This window comes from Salvelinus namaycush, chromosome 20 (genome assembly GCF_016432855.1).
Source record: "Salvelinus namaycush isolate Seneca chromosome 20, SaNama_1.0, whole genome shotgun sequence".
NCBI classification, from domain to species: Eukaryota; Metazoa; Chordata; class Actinopteri; order Salmoniformes; family Salmonidae; genus Salvelinus; species Salvelinus namaycush.
Window position 1 is genome coordinate 51,537,788 of NC_052326.1, and position 27,737 is coordinate 51,565,524.

The window sequence follows — 27,737 nt, forward strand, 5'->3', positions numbered from 1 at the left end:
CATAGAGTTTACAAATGTGCCATTTGTAAACTTCACGTTTGTTGATGAGTCATGATCTATGTGTAAGGTCGTATGATCCATATTTTCACCAAATAAAAATTCAGAAAAACAAGTGGTTTCTATCCATCCATAAGTTAGCTTGATTGACAGAACAAGTCAGTGTTTCTGTATAACTCCCCTCCTCTAACTGGACACACACATTGGCTCATATTATAGCTATGGTTACGGTAATATATAGTTCATAATCTGATACAGTTATCTGACAGCATACTTATCATTCAACATGACCTTAAAATAACTATAAAAGTGTACGTATTCTGTATGAATAAAATAAAATAAAATTGTATTTGTCACATGCTTTCTAAACAACAGGTGTAGACTAACAGTGAAATGCTTACGGGCCCTTCTCAAAAATGCAGAGGGAAAAAAAGATACAAAATTATAACATGAGGAATAAATACACAGTAAGTAATGATAGCTGGACTATATACACGGGGTACCAATACCAAGTTGATGTGTAGGGGTACGAGGTATTGAGATAGATATGTACATATACTGTAAGTAGGGGTAAAGTGACTAGGCAACAGGATAGATAATGAACAGTAGTAACCGCGTGCCTGACGAGTCAAAAGATGTTCTGTAAAAAGGGTCAATGAAGATAGCTATTTGGTTAACTATTTAGCATTCTTATGGCTTGGAGGTAGAAGTTGTTCAGGGTCCTGTTGGTTCCAGACTTGGTGCATGGGTACCACTTGCCGTGCGGTAGCAGAGAGAACAGTCTATGACTTGGTTGGCTAGAGTCTTTGACAATTGTTAGGGCCTTCCTCTGACACCACCTGGTATAGTGGTCCTGGATGGCAGGGAGCTCGGCCCAAGTGATGTACTGGGCCATATGTACTACCTTCTGTAGCGCCTTGTGGTTGGATGCCAAGCAGTTTCCGTACCAAGCGGTGATGCAATCAGTCAAGATGCTCTCAATGGTGCAGCAGTATAACTTTTTGAGGATCTGAAGGCCCATGCCAAATCTTTTCAGCCTCCTGAAGGGAGAGAGGCGTTGTTGTGCCTTCTTCACGACTGTGTTGGTGTGTGTGGACTATGATAATTCCTTAGTGATGTGGACACAGATGAACTTGAAGCTTTTGACCCACTCCACTACAGCTCCGCCGATGTCGATGGGGGCGTGCTTGGCCCTCCGTTTCCTGTAGTCCACAATCAGCTCCTTTGTCTTGCTGACATTGAGAGAGGTTGTTGTCCTGGAAACCACACTGCCAGGTCTCTGACCTCCTCCCCATAGGCTGTCTCATCGTTGTTGGTGAACAGGCCTACCACTGTCGTGTCGTCATAATGATGGTGTTGGAGTCATGTGCGGCCATGCAGTCGTGGGTGAACAAAGAGTACAGGAGGGGACTAAGCACGCACCCCTGAGGGGCCCCTTTTTTGAGGGTCAGTGTGGCGGATGGGTTGTTGTCTACCCTCACCGCCTGGGGCGGCCCGTCACGAGGTCCAGGATCCAATTACTTAATTTTTTTATTTATTCCATTTATTTAACTCAGTTGCCTAGATAAATAAATTGGGCATATGGCCCAATTACAGAGGGAGGTGTTCCGTGTCCAGGGTCCTGAGTTTAGTGATGAGTTTAGTGATGAGTTGGAGGATACTATGGTGTTGAATGCTGAGTGTAGTCAATGAACAGCATTCTCATATTGATGTTCCTCTTATCCGGGTGGGAGAGGGCAGTGTGGAGTGCAATAGAGATTGTGTCATCTGAGGATCTGAGCATCTGTTGGGGCAGTATGCGAATTGGAATGGGTCCAGGCTGTCTGGGATGATGGTATTGATGTGAGCCATAACCAGCCTTTTAAAGCATTTCATGGCTACAGATGTGAGTGCTACGGGGCGATTTTTATTTAGACAGGTTACCTTGGCATTCTTAGACACAGGGACAATGGTGGTCTACTTGAAACATGTAGCTCAGTTGGTAGAGTATGGCACTTGCAATGCCAGGGTGGTGGGTTCGATTCCCATTGGTGACCAGTACGAAAATGTATGTAAGTTGCTCTGGGTAAGAGTGTCTGCTAAATTAAAAATGTAAATGTATTACAGACTGGGTCAGGGAGAGGTTGAAAATGTTAGTGAAGACACTCTGAGTACGTGTCTTGGTAATCAGTCTGGCCCCGCGGCCTTGTGAATATTAACCTGTTCAAAAGTCTTATTCACATCGGCTACAGAGAGTGAGATTACACGTCGTCCGGAACAGCTGGTGTTCTCATGCATGGTTCAGTCTTCCTTGCCTCAAAGTGAAAATAGAAGGCGTTTAGCTCGTCTGGAAGGCTAGCGTCACTGGGCAGCTCAAGGCTGGGTTTCCAGTCTGTGCTAGCAAAACAGTCCTGTAGCTTAGCATCCACTTCACTTCACTTCAGTATTGAGCAGGTCACTTGTACTTCCTCTTTGAGATTTTGCTTGTAAGCAGGAATCAGGAGGATAGAGTTATGGTCAGATTTGCCAAAACCTTGTATGCATTTCTGTGTGTGCCGTAAAGGTGGTCAAGAGTTTTATCTCCTCCAGTTGCATAGGTGACATGCTGTTAAAAATTTGGTAAATGGGATTTCAGTTTCCCTGCATTAAAATCCCCGGCCACTAGGACCGCAGCCTCTGGATATGCACTTTCTTGTTTGCTTATGGCCCTATAAAGCTCGTTGAGGGCGGTCTTAGTCTGAGCATTGGTTTGTGGTGATAAATACACAGCTATGAAAGTATAGATGAAAATGATTTTGGTAAATAGTTTAGTCTGCAGCTAATGATGAGGTATTTTTACTCAAACTTGAGACCTCCTTAATATTAGAGATCACACACAAGCTGTTGTTCCTTCAGTGAGATGTATGTTATCCATGTTCTTGTTCAGCCACGACTCTGAAAAATACAATATCACAGTTCTTCAGGTGATAGGATAGTCTCAAACGAAGCTTGTCCAGTTTGTTCTCTAGTGACTGTATGTTTGTCAATAGAACATAGGGTAGAGGTGGTTTATTTGCTTGCCAATGTAGTCTCGTCAGGATGCCGGCTAATCTGCCTCTCTTGCCCCGTCGCTTCCCCTTTCGAGTCCCGGGCATTAGGGCCTGGTCTGGAGTAAGCAGAACGTCCAGGACTGCCTACTCGTTGAAGTAGAAATTGCCATCGAAATCGAGGTTATTTATCACTGTTCTGATGTCCAGAAGCGGTTTTTGGTCATAGAAAATGAGGGCGGAGACATTATGTACAAAATAAAGTTAAGATCAGCATTAAAACAAAATACACACAAAATAACAGAATTCGTCAGGAGCCCGTAAAACATCCGCTATCCATTGCCGCTCCATCCCTTCCCTTCACCTCACACACACATTTGATGCCTCATATAGTCACCTACATATAGTCACCTAGTTAAATTAAAAGTTAAATAAAAAAAATATAGACCTGCTGAAGATATAGTTCTTGACCATATAAAGTTCTGGCACTGTCCTTATCTAACAGCATACAAGATAATTCACAATGACCTTAAAAGAACTATCACATCCTGTATTACTCCCCTCCCCAACTCACACATTCTGATGCCTCATATGACTAGTTCCAGTACAGTACACACTGTTTATACCATTCTGAGACTGTTATCTCACAACATACAGTTAATTCTGCGGCCTCAAAAGAACTACGGAAATGTAATCTTGTTTTTAGTTGTAGTTTTTTTTTAATCGACAAAGAGATTTGAGTGTAGGCCAAGACAATGTCCCTGTTAAACCCTACACAAAGATCTACTCCTACTCTATAGTTACAGTTAGTCCATTTAGCAGACACTCTTTTACCCAGAGGGACTGTTCTTCCGCTTCTCTTCTTCTGTTGAAATGTTGGCTGAAGCACACTTCTCGTGTTCTACCTTGTTTCATACGTTTACACCGTGACAACATATGTGTAGTGGCTGGTTATTGAAATACAGCAGTTCCCTAGGGCCTATAACTCATTATTTCAGACGAATACAGTAGAGCATCCTGTGGAGTCCCAATAATAAAATGTCTAACTACTGAGTTTTGTTCAAGATGCTTTTTACGAATTGGCAGAGGAGAGCATAAGCCATGTTGTGTAGCCTATAAAATCGTGTTATAAATCATGTTAGGTTTATAACAAATAGCATTCCAGCCACTTTACTGACACTTCACAAACGGACTACTTATGATTGGGCTGTCCTTATACGTAACTTACTCATAACACACTTTGCACGTTGAATGCATAGGCTGGTGTCTTTTCCAAAACACATTAGATGTTGATGTTGGTAATTGCAAGTAGGCTTTACTGTAAACAGCTATGCTTATGTCAACATATTATGCTACATGTCAATGTGTGAATCATGGCTGACAGTGCAGAATTATCTTAGAATGGAAAGTATTTGTTTAAAAAATGCATAACAAGTATAAATGCAGAGAAAAAAAAGTTTATGAATTTAGCTATGCTTGAGTGGCAATTCTATTTGTTTTCAGGCACGCATGGCATGGTAGGCTATGTGTTGTTTCTGTGTGCTTTCCGTTCCCTCCGACCTCTTGGGCTCTCTCCGTGCGCGCGTGCGTACAGGCCAACGTGATGCTGCTGCGCGGAACAAGCGCCGAGCTGATTCTAGTGAAACCTGCCTCTTTAAGAAGACGCTCTCCTGTTGCACTGGGAGGTTGGCCGGTGTTTTTCCACACATGGTCACCCATTTTAAGAGACAAAGGTCAGAAAGAAAAGCTTATAAATAACATTTACCGCCGTAAGTCTCACTATTCAACACGCCGTCCACCGTACTACACTGAAGGGACTGATCAATTCTAAAGGAATAAAATAAATTCAAGCCAATACAGGTAGGCAAAGGAATCATCATCATCACCTAGGTTACAGCTATATGAGCTAAGCTATATGCAAATGATTCGAGTTCATATACTATTAGATTAATTATAGTATTTTATTTCCGATAGTGAATTTTATCATTTCTGTGTCACAATATGTTGTTCAATCTCATTTATGGCGTTTAATGCTGAAAAAGTAGCATTTGAGCATGAATCATTATTGCATGTTCATATAAAAAATATTATCTTACGTTATTGAAAACAGAACGTTCAGAACACATTTCCGCTTAAAGGTTGAGTCTTGTTATTTAGACCTCATGCAAATATCCTCGCATGAGAGAAGGGATAAAGCCTACATTATCCTCGCATGAGAGAAGGGATGAAGTCTACATTATCCTCGCATGAGAGAAGGGATGAAGCCTACATTATCCTCGCATGAGAGAAGGGATGAAGCCTACATTTTCCTCAAACTCAATCAAATTATACGCAAATGATATCTATATTATTTTGTGACAACCCTAGGCTACAGTGAATAACTTCATAGGTTTACACTTACACATTAATTCAATTTAAGGTTATTCCACTGGTAATGTGTTTTTTGGGGGGGGGCTCTGAATTATTTCATTTTCTGCCACCACCGGGCGGTTAATGTCTGACTAACGGAACAGAGAGCAGGGAGGGAAACAGCTACTAAGTGTACGGTGCACGGTTGGCTCGCTCATGTTACATTTCATACATCAACTCTCTCACATCCTCCTTGAGGCTCCGCTACAAATGCTGCCTATTGTTTCCTCAGTCATATAGTAGGCTAAGCTAGACGAAGCTGAAAATATTTTGAATAGGCGACACGTTGTGGTGATTGTCGCTCATTTTACAATAGTTTCATAGACATTCAACTCTACATTATCCTCGTGTAGTTTATTTTATGAGCGCAATTTATTGTTCTCTTTTGTCATAGGCTAAAGTAGACCAGATTCTGTCATCATAAAGTAGACCAGATTCTGTCATCATATAGCCTTGCCTACATTTCGATCCGTTCTGATGAATAGCATCTCCGAAAGACGAGCTGATCTTCAAGGCTGGCAGGGGACATCAATAATTGAGGTTGTGTGTGGGTGAACATAAAGAACAGTGTCTGCGGTCGTGTAGCCAGCCTGCAAATGGCTGGCACAATCCTTCAATCGATAGTGGGTGTCCATTGTAACGGTGTAACAACGCCTGCTTATTGTATGTCTGATGATGATTCAGAGTCTACCTCAGACAGTCACTTGGGTTTATAGGTTAAACAGCTTCGTTTTCTGGCTTTGCCATACAATCCCTTTACCACGAGAGACGGGGCTACTTTCTATTTCATTTCCTACATTCATTTCTGGCGTTCTCAGTATGCTCAGAAACGTAACTGAAGACACACCTCCATGAGTCTTAAATCCGTGTTTAGCCTACCAGCGATGTGTTACATTGCAGCCTATGATGAAAAAAAAACGATATTCCGTTAAATGCCGCCCGTGTCACCGAGCTTGTGCGTAGCTGGGAATGAGAGAAAAATCGGTAAATCGACTATTCCCAGTACCCAGTATAGCCTAATGCATAGGGTACAGGTAATCACTAGGCTACATTTAATCACTAGGCTACAGGTAATCACTAGGCTACATTTAATCACTAGGCTACAGAAGCTACGTTTGCATCTCTCTTTAACTTTGGTAAAAAATGGTTGAATATAGCGGCGTCAGTGAAGGCTACTTCTTCTTTCTGTGGCTATAATTGGAACAGTTGTAGAACAAAGACAATTAATTATGTTGATTATGTCGGAGCTTGGAGGTTGAACGTGTGTCCTTGAGGAAGGAATGTAGCAGAGCGCAATATAAAGGGCGTTTGAAACGGATGGATAAGACCACATCCATACCTGATGATTGTAATAAAAATTGTAGTGAAACATTGTTGCCAGTTTGTTTCCTTTGCTTTGACTTGGGTAGTAATTTTACCCTATCACATGTGCAAAAGCAAATATATCTTCGCTGCAGTTGACCTTATGTCCACTTTCCTGGCAGAAATAACGTTTTCTCGTGGTGAACGTGGTCTTTGAATATCTAGAATTGGTTTTAATGAATCAATAAGTCTTTGCTTACTTTGTTATTGAGTTTTGAGGTGGTTGTGGGTATTTCCAAAATGGTTGACATTATCAATAAAGTCTAATGAGGTTGAACAATTTCTAGGCTACTGTAATGAAGATCCAGATTAAGCTGAGCTCTGTATGAATACTTATGAAATCCTTCCTTTCCCCCCCCTCCTCTTTAAAGCAGCCGAGTCACTTGTCAACACACATAGATTGGTGAAACTAAGGGTTCCACTACTAACGTTCATCCACCCGACTAAGATAACGCCGTTTACCCAGGGTGCCTTGAAGCTCTGTAAATCATTATTTCACCTCATAGTTACTTTGTGTAAATATCTATCTATCTCTCTCTCGCTCGCTCGCTCGCTCACTCTTTCCCTCCTCGCCACCCTCTCTCTCTCTCTTCCTCCCTATCCCCCCTCTCTCTCTTCCTCCCTATCTCTCTTCCTCCCTATCTCCCCACCCTCTCTCTCTTCCTCCCTATCTCCCCGCTCTCTCTCTCTTCCTCCCTATCTCCCCACCCTCTCTCTCTTCCTCCCTATCTCCCCCCTCTCTCTCTCCCCCCCCTCCCTATCTCCCCCCCTCTCTCTCTCTTCCTCCCTATCTCCCCCCCCTCTCTCTCTCTGTCTAATTGAGGAGCTCAGCTGAGCATGAGAGCCAGGGGCCTTGTTGAAATACTTTGAAAGCATCCTTCCATCCTTCCTTTCTTCTCCTTGAATTAATCACAGAGATTTGAAAGCTCTAATAGAGATCATAGCAGGTTAACATGGACTCAGGGGAGGAATGGACATCTCAACGTGAGGGCCCGATGGAGATGCCCATGGTCTTAAAGTAGGGCCATTATGTAAGGTCCTTGAGACTGACTCTCTTTCTCTCTGTTCCTGCTCTCAATTCAATTCAAAAGGGCTTTATTGGCATGGGAAGTAGATAATAAATAATACAAAATTAACAATAAACATTACGCTCACAAAAGTTTTGAAGGAATAGAGACATTTCAAATATTATATTACGGCTATGTACAGTGTTACAACGATGTGAAAATAGTTCAAGTACAAAAGGGAAAATAAATCAACATAAATATGTCTTGCTTTCTCTGACTCCAGACCTGAAGTTTCAGTTGCCACGGAAGGCCTGGTTTCAAATAGTATTTGAAATAATTTCTGATACTTTACCTAGCGCTTGATTGAGCCTGGCTGGCACAATGCAATCAATACAGTTGTGACACAACTGCCAAACTCTGCCTCTCTGGCCACCAGGCAGGCTAAAGCCAACGCTGACTGATTTCAAATACTACTTGAACCCAGGTCTGCTGCAAGGCCCTGGCCCCGGACCACAGAATGTTGCATGATGCATTTCAATAGCATGACAAAGTCCTCTGTGGTTTACAGTTAGAGAGGAGTGCATGCAATGTAGGTCCCATCCCCCCAACCCAATACAATAATAACTAGAGCAGAGAGAGAGAGAGTGTCAGAGAGAGTGTCAGAGAGAGAGAGTGTCAGAGAGAGAGAGAGTGTGTCAGAGTCAGAGAGAGAGTCAGAGAGAGTGAGGCAGAGATCAAAGAGAGAGGGAGAAAGTGCTCTGACTCAACTGTGTTTTTAGCAGTGTTCATATCTGGTGCTAACATGCACCCTTTGTCCTGATCTTTGTCACATTCTGATTAAGCCCACATTTTTTGACATTTGTAGACGAATAAAAGACACATTGTGATCTGAATGTGATGTTTCTGACCATCTCCTCCGGTAGTCAGACACGTATCGTGTCTGGATATCAATCAAGCGTAAACAGATGGAAACTCACATGTTAGAGCAAGGTGTAAATAAGGATTTTGATATTAGAAATCACACACACACACACACACACACACACACACACACACACACACACACACACACACACACACACACACACACACACACACACACACACACACACACACACACACACACACACACACATTCAACAGTTGTGTTTGAGTGTGAGCATTCCTTTCTATTTCCAACCTCTGAATCAGCTGTACAAGAAGGGAACTGCTTATGCAAACATGTGTGACTATTGTGTCTGTGTGTGTCGCTGTGGGCTATGTTACGTCTAGTCGATGAGACCAGGCTGGTCTGTGTGTGTGTCGCTGTGGGCTATGTTACGTCTAGTCGATGAGGCCAGGCTGGTCTGTGTGTGGTGCTGTGGGCTATGTTACATCTAGTTGATGAGGCCAGGCTGGTCTGTGTGTGGTGCTGTGGGCTATGTTACATCTAGTCGATGAGGCCAGGCTGGTCTGTGTGTGGTGCTGTGGGCTATGTTACGTCTAGTCGATGAGACCAGGCTGGTCTGTGTGTGGTGCTGTGGGCTATGTTACGTCTAGTCGATGAGACCAGGCTGGTCTGTGTGTGGTGCTGTGGGCTATGTTACGTCTAGTCGATGAGACCAGGCTGGTCTGTGTGTGGTGCTGTGGGCTATGTTACGTCTAGTCGATGAGACCAGGCTGGTCTGTGTGTGGTGCTGTGGGCTATGTTACGTCTAGTCGATGAGACCAGGCTGGTCTGTGTGTGGTGCTGTGGGCTATGTTACGTCTAGATGATGAGACCAGGCTGGTCTGTGTGTGGTGCTGTGGGCTATGTTACGTCTAGTCGATGAGACCAGGCTGGTCTGTGTGTGGTGCTGTGGGCTATGTTACGTCTAGTCGATGAGGCCAGGCTGGTCTGTGTGTGGTGCTGTGGGCTATGTTACGTCTAGTCGATGAGACCAGGCTGGTCTGTGTGTGGTGCTGTGGGCTATGTTACGTCTAGTCGATGAGACCAGGCTGGTCTGTGTGTGGTGCTGTGGGCTATGTTACGTCTAGTCGATGAGACCAGGCTGGTCTGTGTGTGGTGCTGTGGGCTATGTTACGTCTAGATGATGAGACCAGGCTGGTCTGTGTGTGGTGCTGTGGGCTATGTTACGTCTAGTCGATGAGACCAGGCTGGTCTGTGTGTGGTGCTGTGGGCTATGTTACGTCTAGTCGATGAGACCAGGCTGGTCTGTGTGTGGTGCTGTGGGCTATAGAGATAGAGAATAAATTGGATACAGTGGAGAAAGTGCCTATTGTGCTGGGATAATACACGGTACCGGTGCCATTTAATGAGCCAATTCACTATTTACCAAGCCATTGGGTATGATGATTTGGGATTTTACCGAATTCAGATACAAACCTGCAAATAGGAAGCCAATCACAGCCTCTCTTTTGGTTTTTGAACTGAGATTCTATTAGTGTACTATTTCAGGAAATGGAAGTTTACAGTTATTTAAGTTTACTTTTAAGGGAAAGGCGTTGTCGTGCTGAATTAGACCCCAAGTACCTTGCTGTACCAATGGTGATGCACAGAGGTGTGGATCGCTGCCCAGGCCCGGTAAGGTTCTTGTTGAGTCCCATCAGTCTTTGGGACTTACCAGTGTTCTTGATACATGTAAAGTGGATGATTCCAGGAAGGTGCACACACACACACACACACACACACACACACACACACACACACACACACACACACACACACACACACACACACACACACACACACACACACACACACACACACACACAAACGCATGCAGACACAGCCCACACAGCCCTCTCCTTTCTGGGTAGTGAGTGGAAATTTACAGCATCCCAGCCACAGCCTCACAGTCACAGCCTTACAGTAACAGCCTCACAGTCACAACCTCACAGTCACAACCTTACAGTCACAGCCTCACAGTCACAGCCTCACAGTCGGCTGTGTCATCTTCGGCTTGGGAGCGCTGTCCAATCTGCACATTGCGTTTAATTGTCTTAGGTTGCATTCCAATAGGAACACTATTCCATACAAAGTGCACTTCTTTTGATCAGAGCTCTATGGGTCGTAGTGCAGGGAATAGGGTGCCATTTGGGACACATCCGGTGCATATGGGTGGTCCCTTGGTGTCTGATCTGTTTAGTCTGAGTGAGCAGCCAGAGCAGTTAAAGAAGCTGGCCAGAGTCACGGTGACAGGTGATATACTAATACAAATAAAGAAGCTGGCCAGAGTCACGGTGACAGGTGAAACACTAATACAAATAAAGAAGCTGGCCAGAGTCACAGTGACAGGTGATATACATACAAATAAAGAAGCTGGCCAGAGTCACGGTGACAGGTGAAACACTAATACAACTAAAGAAGCTGGCCAGGGTCACGGTGACAGGTGAAACACTAATACAACTAAAGAAGCTGGCCAGAGTCACGGTGACAGGTGAAACACTAATACAACTAAAGAAGCTGGCCAGAGTCACGGTGACAGGTGATATACTAATACAAATAAAGAAGCTGGCGAGAGTCACGGTGACAGGTGAAACACTAATACAACTAAAGAAGCTGGCCAGGGTCACGGTGACAGGTGAAACACTAATACAAATAAAGAAGCTGGCCAGAGTCACGGTGACAGGTGATATACTAATACAACTAAAGAAGCTGGCCAGGGTCACGGTGACAGGTGAAACACTAATACAACTAAAGAAGCTGGCCAGGGTTGCGGTGACAGGTGAAACACTAATACAAATAAAGAAGCTGGCCAGCGTCATGGTGACAGGTGAAACACTAATAAAAAAGCACATAACCTGGTTCAAGCATTCATGACATCACACGGAAGAAGGCACAGTGATGCTGAAACGTTGGTGTTTTACCCCAATAAATGATTTGGTTTTGGTCGTTTTTTTCTATATACAGTTACAACAGTATATGTTGGTACACGTGTAACTTTACACACGATGTAGTTCTAAATATTTGAGAATAAAAAGTAGAATAGATATTGGGTTATTTTCTTTGGCATTATTGATTTAGTTCAAATGTCTTTGTTAGTGTTAGGAATGTCTTGGTTTGGTCTGCCTCTCTACCTGTTATGTGGCTGTTTGAAGGTTATTAAGTGGAGGTACTTACTCCATTTTTTAAATATCCTTGTAAAGCTTTATCGACAGATGTCTCTCAACAGCTATTTAGAGTGTGGAGAGAAGGTGGAGAAAGAAAGAGACAGACAGAGAGAGCGACGGAGAGGGAGAGAGAGTGGTTGATGTCTGGGGTCCGCTCACCAACCAAGCATTCACAAAATGGGAGAAAAACCTAATTGAAACTCTTCATGCAGAATTCTGCAAAAACATCCTCGGTGTACAACGTAAAACACCAAATAATGCATGCAGAGCAGAATTAGGCCGATAACCGCTAGTTATCAAAATCCAGAAAAGAGCCGTTAAATTCTACAACCACCTAAAAGGAAGCGATTCCCAAACCGTCCATAACAAAGCCATTACCTACAGAGAGATAAACCTGGAGAAGAGTCCCCTAAGCAAGCTGGTCCTGGAGCCCTGTTCACAAACACACAGAGACCCCACAGAGCCCCAGGACAGCAACACAATTAGACCCAACCAAATCATCAGAAAACAAAAAGATAATTACTTGACACATTGGAAAGAATTAACCAAAAACAAAGCAACCTAGAATGGTTGTTGGCCCTAAACAGAGAGTACACAGTGGCAGAATACCTGACCACTGTGACTGACCTAAAATTAAGGAAAGCTTTGACTATGTACAGACTCACTGAGCATAGCCTTGCTATTGAGAAAGGCCGCCGTAGGCAGACCTGGCCCTCAAGGCTATGTGCACACTGCCCACAAAATGAGGTGGAAACTGAGCTACTGTACAGTTTAAATACTGTGTAGCCTACTGTACAGTTTAAATACTGTGTAGCCTACTGTACAGTTTAAATACTGTGTAGCCTACTGTACAGTTTAAATACTGTGTAGCCTACTGTACAGTTTAAATACTGTGTAGCCTACTGTACAGTTTAAATACTGTGTAGCCTACTGTACAGTTTAAATACTGTGTAGCCTACTGTACAGTTTAAATACTGTATAGCCTGTACAGTGTGTACAATGTAAATACTGTGTATGTTTCCTTTTGGACGGAGATTCAATATCTGTTTACATTTCAACATACACTAGTCCTATTAGGAAGTACATAGAGGACACAGAGAAAGTAGAGAGAGACATTGACAAATGGAAAGTGCTTTAGAGAGCATGGTTCAGGGCTGAGGGCTCAGGGTATCAAGTGTACACCACTGTGGATCGAGTGTTACATCTTGGCTTCTCACCTCTGTGAGTCTCCCAGCACTCATAACCCTCGGCTCGTAATGGCCACAGTAGTATTTGTGATGTGTGTAAAGTTTACTTTTGACTTGGCTGGCCTAACCAGTTGTACATAGTGACAGAGCAATTTTATGATTTTTGAAACATTTCTATTTTAACAGACAGATCAAATTAGGAACAAATTCTTATTTACAACGACTGTCTAGCAAGAGGCAAGAGGCAATACAGTTCAATTCTGATGTGCTAAATATCATGTAGGCTTATATGTATGTATGTATGATATATACATACTTCAATGCTTTATTAAACCAACCATTTCCCATCATATTTATTTTGTGAATTACAAAAAAACATTAGTAAAGTACTATAGACATGGGATAATTGATTGATGCATCTACTGTAAGTTCAGTTACTCTATACCAGGGTTGGAAAATGAGAACAGGATATCCAAGCCATCAATTATATGCCCCTCTAGGAATATGTGTTGACATGACTGTATGAAATGTGTATGTGAATTATAGCCATGGGGTTTGACAGGTTAAATTTACACCCGCAGGCACGCAGCACGCACACACACACACACACACACACGCACACGCACGCGCGCACACACACACACACACACACACGCACACACACACACACACACACACACACACACACACACACACACACACACACACACACACACACACACACACACACACACACACACACACACACATAGGGTCGCCGTTGATAATGTCTGACCCTGGCCGTGATCCCACTCTCCCAGGGTGTCTCGGGGGAGTTGGGATATGCAGGAAGTCAATTTCCAATTAACACGTGTACGTGTGTTATAGGACCAATATAAGCATCCACCAAATTATTTTACCACACACAGACATACACACAGAAATGATGGGTTAATCAATAATTGATAATTGATGAGATATATATTTACACACACCCACACCTGCTTCATACACACCTTCCTCTGCCTCATCCACACCTCCCTCTGCCTCATCCACACCTCCGTCTGCCTCATCCACACCTCCCTCTGCCTCATCCACACTTTCCTCTGCCTCCATCACACCTTCCTCTGCCTCATCCACACTTTCCTCTGCCTCACACACCCACACCTTCCTCTGACTCATCCACACCTCCCTCTGCCTCATCCACACCTCCCTCTGCCTCATCCACACCTTCCTCTGCCTCATCCACACCTTCCTCTGCCTCATACACACCTTCCTCTGCCTCATACACACCTTCCTCTGCCTCATACACACCTTCCTCTGCCTCATCCACACCTTCCTCTGCCTCATACACACCTTCCTCTGCCTCATCCACACCTTCCTCTGCCTCATACACACCTCCCTCTGCCTCATCCACACCTTCCTCTGCCTCATCCACACCTTCCTCTGCCTCATCCACACCTCCCTCTGCCTCATCCACACCTTCCTCTGCCTCATACACACCTTCCTCTGCCTCATCCACACCTTCCTCTGCCTCATACACACCTTCCTCTGCCTCATACACACCTTCCTCTGCCTCATACACACCTTCCTCTGCCTCATACACACCTTCCTCTGCCTCATCCACACCTTCCTCTGCCTCATCCACACCTTCCTCTGCCTCATACACACCTTCCTCTGCCTCATCCACACCTTCCTCTGCCTCATCCACACCTTCCTCTGTCTCATCCACACCTTCCTCTGCCTCATCCACACCTTCCTCTGCCTCATACACACCTTCCTCTGCCTCATCCACACCTTCCTCTGCCTCATCCACACCTTCCTCTGCCTCATACACACCTTCCTCTGCCTCATACACACCTTCCTCTGCCTCATCCACACCTTCCTCTGCCTCATCCACACCTTCCTCTGTCTCATCCACACCTTCCTCTGCCTCTTCCACACCTGACTCATCCACACCTTCCTCTGCCTCATCCACACCTGACTCATCCACACCTTCCTCTGCCTCATACACACCTTTTTCTGCCTCATACACACCCACACCTTTGTGTAAGAAACTGTATTTCAGTCAGTCTGTGTCCTGCTCTCAACAGCAAATACATGAGATATTCACTTCAGCTAGTTCCTCAAAGGACAGATCACTGAGCAGCCCAAACTGGGTCGTATTCATTCGCTCACACCATAAAAAATAAGAGTTTCTCATTGGACAAGTTGAGTTAGTCCCTCCCTTTATCAGTCTGTTTTCTTCTGTTTGGTGCCTAATGAATAAGACCCTCATGTCCGTGACTGTGTGTAGAATTTGTTCAGGCATCTATTAGGTCAGTCATTTATACAGGTGGACCCCCGTTCACCATGAAGTGTGGTGCTTTTTTTGGTGTGTTTTTTAAATATTGCAGCAAATTTGGCGGGGGAATAAACCCAGGAACCCAGAAATCCAATTGACGAGGATGCAAAGGAGTTGTGTTAAGGTCATTACGATATCAACTCACCTCAGATGAACTCTATCTAATCATTTATTTCCCCCATTCCTTCTCTCTCTCCCTCCCTCCTTCTCTCTCTCCCTCCCTCCCGCAGCATGGCTCAGAAAGAGAAGCTCCAGTGTCTGAAGGACTTCCATAAGGACACGCTGAAGCCTTCCCCAGGGAAAAGCCCGGGCACCCGGCCCGAGGACGAGGCAGAGGGGAAGCCCGTCCAGAGGGAGAAGTGGAACTCCAAGCTTGACTTTATCCTGTCCGTCGCTGGCGGCTTCGTGGGTTTGGGGAACGTCTGGCGTTTCCCATACCTCTGCTATAAGAATGGCGGAGGTGAGTTTCTGTCTCCTATACAGCTACTGACTAGGACATGAAGGCTGAAATGGAAGGAAGCCATTCCAACTCTGTATTCTAAGATGTTTGGGGTCAATGGCGCTATTTCACTGTGACATATTCATGTAAACAGAAGATGCAGAGTGCTGTGTTCAATGGGGTTATTAATTCAAGTCATGAGAGTGGGTTAGTACAGGTCAACAGCTAGCACCCAGCTAGCACATAACGTTCTGAGAACCATATGTTTCTTAGAGTTTGGTGAGAGCGTGGTTCTATGGTTATTTTGCATTCAACCTTCCCCCATCTTTCTGGGAATGGTGCAGGATAGTTGCTTGGCTTTGGAACATTCTCAGATCATTTGGAACTTGACAAAAAAAAAAAAATCTTGGTATTTCATTACTTTAACAGAATGTTCCTAAAAGTTCAAACATGTTTAGATTTAATAAAACATTTTGGTAATGTTGTAGGAACATTCTCCAACTGGTTTGACATTGGGAATGTTCTCACATAGTTCCAAGAACGTTAAGAAACAACGTTCTTCTGTGGGAATTTCAGACCTTCAGCATAACATTTCTACACGTTTCCTCATGATTCTATATAAAGTCATGTTCTCAGTACATTATGAAAACTTTCCATAAAAAAAACACAAGAAAACATAAGAATGTTATTTAAAAACATATATATTCCGTTCTTAGCATCAACAAAACTCTCTCTATCCTCTATCTTGTTAAGTGTGTTCAGCTGTGTTGGCCACGCCCAGTAATTGGCCACACCTGATCTTATTGAGTGCTTGTTTCCTTTGAAATGGGGTCTGATTGAATAGAGATAAATGAACAGCTTTGTATGAGTAAAAAAAGCATGCTAGAGCCATCCAACAGAAGATCATAGGTTCGAATCTCACTGATGCCGTGCCACAATAAAAAAATACATGTGTTTCCATGATAAAAAATACATGTGTTTCCATGATTAAAAATACATGTGTTTCCATGATTTAAAAAATACATGTGTTTGCATGTGTCCTATCTGTGCTTGTAGTTAAAAACAGTTAACCTTAGCTAGCAGTGTTATTAAAAGTCTTATTCAAACATTCAGTGAAAGTTTTAAGGAAGTTATTCAAAAACCTTAAAATAACCTATAATTTCCTTCCTCAGAACGTATAATAAAACCTCCCAGGAAAACTTTCAGGGAACCATAGTAAAATGTTCTCAGAACTTCCCTGCAAGCTAAAAATGTACATTCCCAGAACAGGCGAAATGTTCACTTCCTTTCTCAGAACATTAAAAAAAAAGTTCCGTTTTACCGGTCAGGAAACGTAAGGCTTCGTTCCCAGAACCAATGGGAAACCAAAAACGTACGTTCCCACAACTTCAAAGGAATCAAATGTGCTAGCTGGGCAGTCTCTCTGCATGCAACCATGGTTCCTTTACAGCTGCTATCTAAGTCTAGAACATGAAGGTTTTACAGCTTAAAGCCATTCCAATTGACTAACCATTCCATGGTTGACTTACTTGACTAACAAATGAATGTCCTCCATCTCACTCCCTTCTAACATTACTGACGTAAAATGATTTACCGTAGTTACTCTCTTGATTCACACGTACTTCGTTGGTTTTGACCACATTTGTTTTTCTTGAACCTGACCACATTTGTTTATATATTCGTCTTCTCCTCCTCCAGGTGCATTTCTCATCCCGTACTTCATCTTCCTCTTTGGCGGAGGTCTACCTGTGTTTTTCCTGGAGGTGGCCCTCGGACAGTACACCTCCGAGGGTGGAATCACCTGCTGGGAAAAACTTTGCCCCATCTTTACTGGTGAGTACATTTTTTGTTATTATTTAAGGTTTCCCTCACAATATAAGTTTCTACCCTCAAGGTTATTTCCTAGTTAAATAAATATTAAATTAATAAAACCTTTATTTATACAGGTCAGCTAATGAAAAAACAGAATCTTATTTGCAATGACGACCTGGCAAGAGTAGCTAGAAGAGAGGGACATGCTTGGTCAAATCGGGTCAATGACCTTCAGCCGAAATCAAATAAATAGTAAATAATTGATGCACAGGTCAATCATCTTATTCATACCAGCCCAGGCCAGGAAAGATACCACACATTTCATTACACTGGCTCTGCCTCGCCCACACAGACTCCATGGTAGTCCAACCAACAACTAGCCTTATTTTGATACTGCCTGGTTGCTAGGCGCCCTATACTGCAGTTGCATCCTGTTCCCTTTGGACTCCCCTCCTCTCCTAACTGCCAACTAACTGCAAATCACTGCCAGCTGATATGCCCTGGCTTCATTAGACATTACACACTCTGTACTGAGAGTTGAGGGAAACTGAAAGTGCACTTTGCTCATGCCACTCAAACAATGTGCTTTGTCTTACTACCCAGCTATCTTCTGATATTTTCTTAGGGAATGTCCCCCCCCCCCCCCCCCCCCCACACACACACACACACACACACACAGACACACTGAGCCCTTGAGACTCAGCCATGCCGTGTACATAGTGTGTTGAATTAGAGGTTGCTATGGCACCAGCGCTGGAAAACATCAGAGAGATGCCTATCAATGAGGTCTGACCCAAGAAGGAGAGAGACAAACAGACATCTTATAAACAGAAAAGAAGACAGCGCTAGTAAGCTGTATATGTATCAGTCTAGATGGCACGCTATAGGCTGACATGCTCTGTCTGTAGACATAGGCTGAGTCTTAATGGCACCCTATAGGCTGAGTCTTAATGGCACCCTATAGGCTGAGTCTTAATGGCACCCTATTCTCTACATAGTGCACTACTCGACCAGGGCCTGTAGGGTAGTGCACTACTTGACCAGGGCCCTATGGGAATAGAGAAACTGTTTGGGACGCAGACAGGCACTCACCTCCAGCCAAACCAAACCAGGCCAAGCCTCACTCTAACTCTCTCTATTTGTATAATACATTCAGATAAGATGAGACTGGTTGTCAGAAAAACAAGCTGTTACTTTTCAGCCCTGGTGGCTGCCTGCCTGAATGGATTGGTGGGGGCGGCCCAGTTTCATTTTCATTAAAGGGAAGTGACAGAGGCTGACAGTGGGAGAAGAGGAGGGAGGGAGGGAGGCAGGGAGAGACAGTTGGAGGAGGGAGGGTAAGTAACAGTGGGACGAGGGAGACAGGGAGAGACAGTTGGAGGGAGGGGAAGTAACAGAGGGTGACAATGGGGGGAGGGAGGGAGGCAGGGAGAGACAGTTGGAGGGAGGGGAAGTAACAGATGGTGACAATGGGACGAGGGAGGGAGGGAGGCAGGGAGAGACAGTTGGAGGGAGGGGAAGTAACAGATGGTGACGAGGGAGGGAGGGAGGCAGGGAGAGACAGTTGGAGAAGGAATGAGGAAGTAACAGAGGGTGACAATGGGACGAGGGAGGGAGGGAGGCAGGGAGAGACAGTTGGAGAAGGAATGAGGAAGTAACAGAGGGTGACAATGGGACGAGGGAGGGAGGGAGGCAGGGAGAGACAGTTGGAGAAGGAATGAGGAAGTAACAGAGGGTGACAATGGGACGAGGGAGGGAGGCAGGGAGAGACAGTTGGAGAAGGAATGAGGAAGTAACAGAGGGTGACAATGGGACGAGGGAGGCAGGGAGAGACAGTTGAAGAAGGAATGAGGAAGTAACAGAGGGTGACAATGGGACGAGGGAGGGAGGGAGGGGAAGTAACAGAGGGTGACAGTGGGACGAGGGAGGGAGGCAGGGAGAGGATGGAGGGAGAGATAAAGGGAGGGAGGAATGGAGGGAGACATAGTGAGGGAGGGAGAGGATGGAGGGTAGAACGGAGGAGTGGAGGGAAGGGGGAGGTAGAGGAGAGGAGAGGAGATGAGATTTTCATGTCCTACAGCCAAACGATTACAACAGCATTCAAAACAAACACGTGTTCATTGAAAAATAAATCTACATTGGATTCCTTTATATCAAATCTCCCTTTGTAAGTGTTTTTGTACAGTATATATTTGTCTCTGATGTCTGGCATGCAAGATTAACATTTATGTGACCTTTCCCCCTAGGTATCGGCTATGCTTCGATTGTGATCGTGTCGCTCCTGAACATCTACTACATAGTGATCCTGGCCTGGGGTTTGTACTACCTGTTCCAGTGCTTCCAGCCGGAGCTGCCCTGGGCCAAGTGTAAGAACTCCTGGAACACAGACCGCTGTGTGGAGGACACCGTACGTAAGAACAAGACCCTGATGCTGGCCGCTAACATCACCAACTTCACCTCGCCCGTCACCGAGTTCTGGGAGTGAGTACAGTAACTTTTCAAATGTATTTAACTTTTATCGACTGTATACAGGTGACATATATTCATTTGACCCAGTTTAACCACAGCAGGAACATAATCCTGTAGCAACAAGAAATGTGAATAATTATGTGGATTATAATTAATGGACATATTTTGTAAGGGGGTTAATACATTTTTTTGTTAGGGCAAATCAAGTCTTACATTTTAAAGTGGAAATTACAAACTTTAGAAGCCTTTTTTTAAACCTTGAATACACTACAAGTTTGCATTTTCTGCTGTGCAGGACGATTCTTGCAACAACAGAATTGTCCAATTAAGATACGGCATCTGTACAGGATAGTCTCAATGAGTTCTGGGAGTTAGTACAGCACTGGAATATAGTATAATAATATATAATCATTATTATGATTATATCAACCAATTTATCAACCAATCCCATACTATAGTTCGGCGCGACTATAGTATGGGATTGGTTGAAGCTAAATTCAGTTTAAATTCAGATATCCCCCTAGAGTCGCGTCAATCTAAGTTACAGAAAGAAATCCCTATCTAAAAATGTCAGTTTAAACTAGAGATATCTGGGGGTTTTTGGCATTGGGTGCATTTCAATCCATTCGCACTTCTGCATCTGCAGTGAAAGGTGACAGAAAATCTGTCTTCTTACGTAAACGTCTGAACGGTTTGACCTATAAACTATTATGCTCTACGACCCCCCACAAGCGTCACGGGACTCGTCTGAAGGTAACAGGTACTGGTTTAAAAAAAACAAACACAAGTATGAAGGTAGTTTTGTGACTACACCCAAAAAAAGGGTTAAATATGTGTAAAAAAAGATATGTATGTTATAAAAAAAAAAAAGAAGGTATAATATTAATAATTTGGAGTGTTTTTATATCTCCTAGATTAAGGACAGACACTCAAAACCTTGTTTCTTAGGATTTTCTTTTTTTAAATGTTATTTTTGCCATTTATGAATGTGTTATTCAATGCATTTCTATGGGCTTTAGTAGTAAAGGCCAAAATCTATATTTTATCATACATTTTTTTTATACCTAAAGGGGTCCTAAAATTCAAAATCAAATAGCTAAATGATCCATAGTATGACCACCTTAAAACAATTAGTATGAAACCCCCCCCCCCCATCACAACCGGCTGTGATTGGGAGTCCCATAGGGCCTAGGGCCTAGCATCGTCCAGGTTAGGGGAGGGTTTGGACGCTTTTTTTTTTCTTGGCTCATTGCGTTCTAGCAACTCCTTGTGGTGAGCCGGGCACCTGCAGGCTGACCACTTTCGTCAGGTGAATGGTGTTTCCTCTGACACTTTGGTCCGGCTGGCTTCCTGGTTAAGCGGGCATTTGTTAAGAAGCGCAGTTTGGCGGGTCATGTTTCAGAGGACGCATGACTCGACCTTCGCCTCCCGAGCCCATTGGGGAGAGACAAGAGACAAGATAGAAAAAGGGGGTAAAAATCACTACTTGAACTGACCTGGTAAAACTCTGGGCCCCAGTTATAGGACAACTGACCCTCTCTTTCCCCAACATGACTCTTTGTCTTCTCTCCAACAGACGTAACGTCCTTAGCATCTCCAGTGGCATCGATGAAATCGGGGAGGTCAAGTGGGACCTTGCTCTGTGTCTGCTGGGAGTCTGGGTCATCTGTTTCTTCTGCATCTGGAAGGGAGTCAAATCCACTGGGAAGGTGAGCTTAGCTAGGAAGTACTTTATATTTTCCATATATAAATAGATTTAATGTAATGGACATTTTCTGTCAGACCACGTACCATTTGGCGTTTACGCAAACACACCCTGAAGAAGGGACTTAAGCCAAATTGTTGGTCAAATATATCCACAGCAAGGAGAAATGAAAGTGAAACAAATGTTAATTTGTACACCAAAAGGCCAACATTGTATTTACGATAATTGAATGGGGTGAGAATGTCCTTTCTAGAGATTCTAATTCTATGGATTCCCCTCTGCCACTGCCTGCACGGATTCATACATCTTAATGAGACACACCTCAAAGTGCAACGATGCCAAGTTGAACAGGCTACTACTATACGACAGACTATCGGGAAATAAATCAAGAGCAGTGTTCCAGAGTGCAATTAAATCTCTGCGTAACGAGTGTAAACAAGAGCCAGACCAGGCACAGCAACACCCCCGGGACCAGTCAGGGAGCTGGATCGATCCCAGAAATCTTGTTTAATTGAGCCAATTGATTGGTTTAGCCTGATTTATGTTTCCTTGTCCCTCTAAGCTATAAATCACTTGGTATCTGCAGTCTTCGCTTCCTGGAAAGGGAAGCTTGGTGTCAGCCTTCACAAAACAAAAGGAAAGAGAGGATTGGATTCTGATACAAGATAGGGTTACGATTCTGACAGACAACTGAGAATGTGTCAAATCTGTCTCTTTAGACAAAGAAATGTATGTGGATGAGATCGACACTATCGATGTGTAAATCTGCTGATACATCGACGGTTTTGTCCTCTGTTTCCCAACAGGTTGTGTACGTCACTGCTACCTTCCCCTTCGTTATGCTGATCATTCTGTTGATCCGCGGCGTCACTCTGCCAGGAGCATCTGAAGGAATCAAGTTCTACCTGTACCCAGACCTGCAACGTCTCAAAGACCCTGAGGTAGAACCACCACCCGTCCTGTCTTGGAACTTTTTAAATCTATTCATTAAGCAACTGTGGCTGGGATTCAAACAAACCACACAGAATCCTGGCCTAAATCTTGAATTTCGAATCCTTTGAGTTTAATATTTTATCTTATCTTTAGAATAAAATATTTAAATCGCCATAATGAACAGAATGGGGAATAAAGGACATCCTTGTCTTACGCCCCAAGATAATGTTAATGTGGTGTAGTTGGCTGTAAAGCTAATTTTCATTAGTAGTCCTTGGGTAAACATGATTGTTCTGGGATAAGGAAAAATGTGTAGACAAAGTCAATCAAAATATTGCCCAATGTAATAATACACCAAATAGTCTAAATACTACTCATTGTTTCCCAATGCTTGTGTCTCAGCCTTCATGTCTTCTCCCCTCCTACCTCCAGGTTTGGATCGATGCAGGCACTCAGATCTTCTTCTCCTATGCCATCTGTCTGGGAGCTATGACGTCACTGGGGAGCTACAACAAATACAAATACAACTGCTATAGGTGAGCGTCCACGCCGGGGGGGGGGTGGGAGGGGGGAGGGAGGTGATGGTGGTGGTGGGACCTAATCCAGTGGTTAAAGAAAAATGGGTAGAAAAAAAGTGGGGAACTTAGGTTCCTTTTGTGTTCATTAACAACCTCCATGACATGTGTGATATAGGGACTGTTTGCTGCTGGGAGGCCTCAACAGCGGTACCAGTTTTGTGTCTGGCTTCGCAATATTTTCCGTCCTGGGCTTCATGGCACAAGAGCAAGGGGTGGACATTGCCGATGTGGCAGAGTCAGGTACGAGGTGGTCAAAGTGGCAGTGATGGTGGGCGCTGCTACTTAAAATAAACAAACAATAAACAACAGCAAAAACAACAGTGTTGCTGGTTCTATCCAACAGAAAAAAAGACAAAATCCGAAAGACACTAGATAAAGTTAAATGTAAAGAATGAAATGGATTTATTTTCATGAAAGACGGCATCGAAATATGGAAGTTTCGGGCAATCAAACACTGCTTGACAGAAATAAAAAAAATACCAAGTTATAGTATAAAAAAAACTGCTTACTGTGGTAAAACCTTTCAGTGCACCTCTATAACATGGATGTCGCATATTTGGATCTGGTTGGATTCTTCAAGCAATCGAGTATCAAGGAACATGCTGGTGGAAAGAAAGGGTTACTGTTAACTTGGATCTTATCCAGAACACTAGGGAGCGAAGAGTCAAGCCATGCATGAGAGATCCCATCATGACCTTTTCTTCTCACGATCAACCAGTAGATTTAAGAGTCCTGCTCCAGCCTGTTCCAACAGATACTGTATCTACTGTATGAGAGTGAAGTATATAATGTCAGTAATCCAGGACTTAACTTGTGCCAAGTTAAAATAAACAAGTATGACTTAAGTCTCACTTATGACACTTACCTCTGGGCTGTTTTAGATGGGTCTAGCATATTTATCCGTCTTTTACAATGTGATCAGTTCAATGGTTGATGCCCACGGCGGATTCTATTTGTTCTGTAAGTTTTTAATTATAAGCATGTTTCTAACTATTGCACTTGTTATGTCATTCTCCTTCTACTGCTGTGTATACTACAAGGAGGCATCAATGTGGTGATGTTTTTAGGTGATTTTTCTGTAATTGAGAAAAAACACCCTTAATTTCTACTTTTATCATAGCAGATATACTATACTGTACATTCTGATATGAAAGATGGGTCTTTTGATGGTATTAACTGAGATCCTGCATCACTGGCTCCCTCTTGCAGTGTGTAGTCAGTCTGCTCTAGCCTTGATATCTCTATCCCTATCCTTCTGAGGAGACTGTGCAGGGTGTTCCTGCTGGAATACAGAGATACAGTGAATGCATGAGAAATGATGACTGTAGAAAATAAATCATTTAAATACTGAGCTATCTCAGTAATCTCTCAGTATCTCAGCTGTCTGAGCGATCTCTTTCTCTGAGGAATTGTATTAGTATAAAATAATATAATTTCCCCCATATTTTTGTATATAAAATATAGCTCAGTATTTGACATTTTTATTTTATTCAGTCATTATTGCTCATCTTTATCAAGGGTGTCAATAATTTCAGACCCCACTGTATATATTACATCATATGATGAAACAAATTTAGTTGATAAGTATACTGATCTAGATTAATGCTATTTACTGTAAGCAGTTTAATAGATTAAGTAATTCAATGAGTTTCGACGGGAGAGTTTTGGTACAAAGTACTGTAGATGGTCTGTGATACCATGTTCTAATTTACACCTTGTGCTGTAAGCAGTGAAATAAGGTGCAATGGTGCACTGAGAAAGAGACAACTTGGTCTTTGCCTTAAACTGCAGCAACTTGATTCTGAGGAGAGAGGTTTTATTTTTGGGGTAGAAATGCAGAGTAGATCCAGATGTGCGCCCACGCTGAGGATGATACATGTGTGCTGAAGGCGACGGCATTACCTGCTAGACCAGCCTCAAGCACGACAGAGGATTTTATTTTATTATTATTATTGACGTTTCAAAGCCAGCTCACTAGGCAGTCTGCTAGCTAGTCATGTCGTGTTTGGTTGGATGCCTTGTCATATATTTCACAGCTAAACCAACTTTATTCTATGTGTTTGCTGTTTTTCCTGTTTTGTTTTTTAACTTCTGTTGTAACAGGTTATCCCATTGTTATAACGCCACGTTATCGAGACGTTGCTATAGTTACAATCGAGAAGAGGCGACGTATGTTGCCTCTGATCCTGTCGTTGTTATTATATACTATATATTCTACTATATACTATACTAGTTAGGTTATATACTAGCCTATATATTATACTATATACTATACTAGATATGTTATATACTAGCTTATACATTCTACTAGTTTAGTATAGTTCTTATATACACATATTGATAGGGGATTAACATTTGAGCTGTTCTGTTGTAAGGCTACGTTGACCTTCTTTGATAGTTCTTGTCATAACATGAATACCTAGTCTTACCAGGAACCATAAGTTAAAAGGGCATTGACAATGCATTACACTTACATGGCCTACAGTATACGATCGTAAGGATAAGACGAGATGAGATAGATCTACACTTTGAGGATTTTGTATTTCCTATTAATATTCGTTTGGTTTGTGCTATATTTGGACGCACCAAGATGGCATCAGACCAGATCAAACGATAGAACCCTGGTTTCTAATTGTGTTTTCTCCACTTCCCCATCCCCCTCTCTCTTCTTGTTCCTCTCTAGGTCCTGGCTTGGCCTTCATTGCCTATCCTAAAGCTGTGTCTATGATGCCACTGCCAACCTTCTGGGCTATTCTCTTCTTCATCATGCTTCTGCTACTGGGTCTCGACAGTCAGGTCAGTAGTCTACTCCGTATAAATTGAGAATCAAGAATCAAGTATCTGAATCTGAGACAGTCAGGTCAGTATATTCAGTATGAATTGATAATCAAGTATCTAAATCTGAGTCTGAATCTGAGACAGTCAGGTCAGTATATTCAGTATGAATTGAGAATCAAGTATCTGAGTCTGAATCTGAGACAGCCAGGTCAGTATATTCAGTATGAATTGAGAATCAAGTATCTGAGTCTGAATCTGAGACAGTCAGGTCAGTATATTCAGTATGAATTGAGAATCAAGTATCTGAGTCTGAATCTGAGACAGTCAGGTCAGTATATTCAGTATGAATTGAGAATCAAGTATCTGAGTCTGAATCTGAGACAGTCACGTCAGTATATTCAGTATGAATTGAGAATCAAGTATCTGAATCTGACTCTGATTCTGAAACAGTCAGTAGTATACTCATTATGAATCAAGGATCTGACTCTGAATTTGATACAGTCACGTCAGTTGCACCTTCAGCGGGGACGTAAGGAAACCGGAAGCATACGGGTTTATGGGAAAAGCTTAGAGGAAGAGGAGAAGCCTGAAAACCGGATGTTTCTGGTTTCTGACGACCCCGTTTGGGCGTTTCTTTTACGACTGCTACGTTAGGATAGGTCAGTAGTATCGCCATTATGAATAAAGAATCTGGATCTGAGAAATTCAGGTCAGGTGGTAAGGAAGTTCATTGATATCAGTCATATGAGCACTAAGATGATGAAATTATACACATTTCATTGTCTTGTTAATGGAAGTTGGTTGTTTTATTATGAGACAGTAAGTCAGTTTATTGATATGAGTGATACGATTGCTGAGATGGTGAAAAATATACACTTTGTAGGGTAAGTGTACAGGGAAGTTGTAAGCATGTTAAGAGACAGAGGTGGTTCTGTTCCAATTTTCAATATCCAATGGTATTAGAACGTGGCCACAGTCATTATATTACTATAGGGAAGTTGTAACTTAACAAGTTCCTGAATGTCACATGGTCAGCTTTATTAACCTGCATGGGGAAATTCATGGTCACATGGCCAGGAAAAACTTGTGGCCCATATACATGTGATCAAGAGGAAAAACTCCTGCCCCCATACACATGTGATCAATACAGGCCTAAACAGGACTAAACAGTCAGTCAATAAAAACTGTCAATCCACAGAGGCAAGCCACGACACGGACACATCATCCCAGGTTCTAATGCTGGATGTTAACTGCTTATGAAAAAACAACTACATGTTGACCTAGTCAGTCAGTTTATTATATTTTTTACCATTATTTAACTAGGCAAGTCAGTTAAGAACAAATTCTTATTTACACTGACAGCCTAGGAACAGTGGGTTAACTGCCTTGTTCAGGGGCAGAGCGACAGATTTGTACCTTGTCAGCTCAGGGATTCAATCTTGCAACCTTTCGGTTACTAGTCCAACGCTCTAACCACTAGGCTACGCTGCCGCCCCTATTAGTCAATACAGCTAAATGCTAGCATCCACAGACAGTCGTATCATTACTACAGCTAAATGCTAGCATCCACAGACAGTCGTACCATTACTACAGCTAAATGCTAGCATCCATAGACAGTTGTAACATTACTACAGCTAAATG

General features: G+C 43.1%; 1 protein-coding gene across 1 annotated transcript in view; it reads left to right on the forward strand.

Annotated features, from left to right (window-relative positions):
• The first annotated feature begins 4,739 nt into the window (after positions 1–4,739).
• The window catches only part of slc6a6b (solute carrier family 6 member 6b), a 37,107-nt gene continuing 14,109 nt past the window's right edge, over positions 4,740–27,737 (forward strand). The window contains exons 1-9 of the mRNA XM_039016538.1: positions 4,740–4,862; positions 15,613–15,842; positions 17,520–17,654; positions 19,880–20,114; positions 21,679–21,811; positions 22,614–22,748; positions 23,173–23,276; positions 23,434–23,558; positions 26,002–26,114. Of these exons, the coding sequence (XP_038872466.1) occupies positions 15,614–15,842; positions 17,520–17,654; positions 19,880–20,114; positions 21,679–21,811; positions 22,614–22,748; positions 23,173–23,276; positions 23,434–23,558; positions 26,002–26,114 (1,209 nt within the window). The 5' untranslated portion in view covers positions 4,740–4,862; position 15,613. The remainder of the gene's footprint in view (positions 4,863–15,612; positions 15,843–17,519; positions 17,655–19,879; positions 20,115–21,678; positions 21,812–22,613; positions 22,749–23,172; positions 23,277–23,433; positions 23,559–26,001; positions 26,115–27,737) is intronic.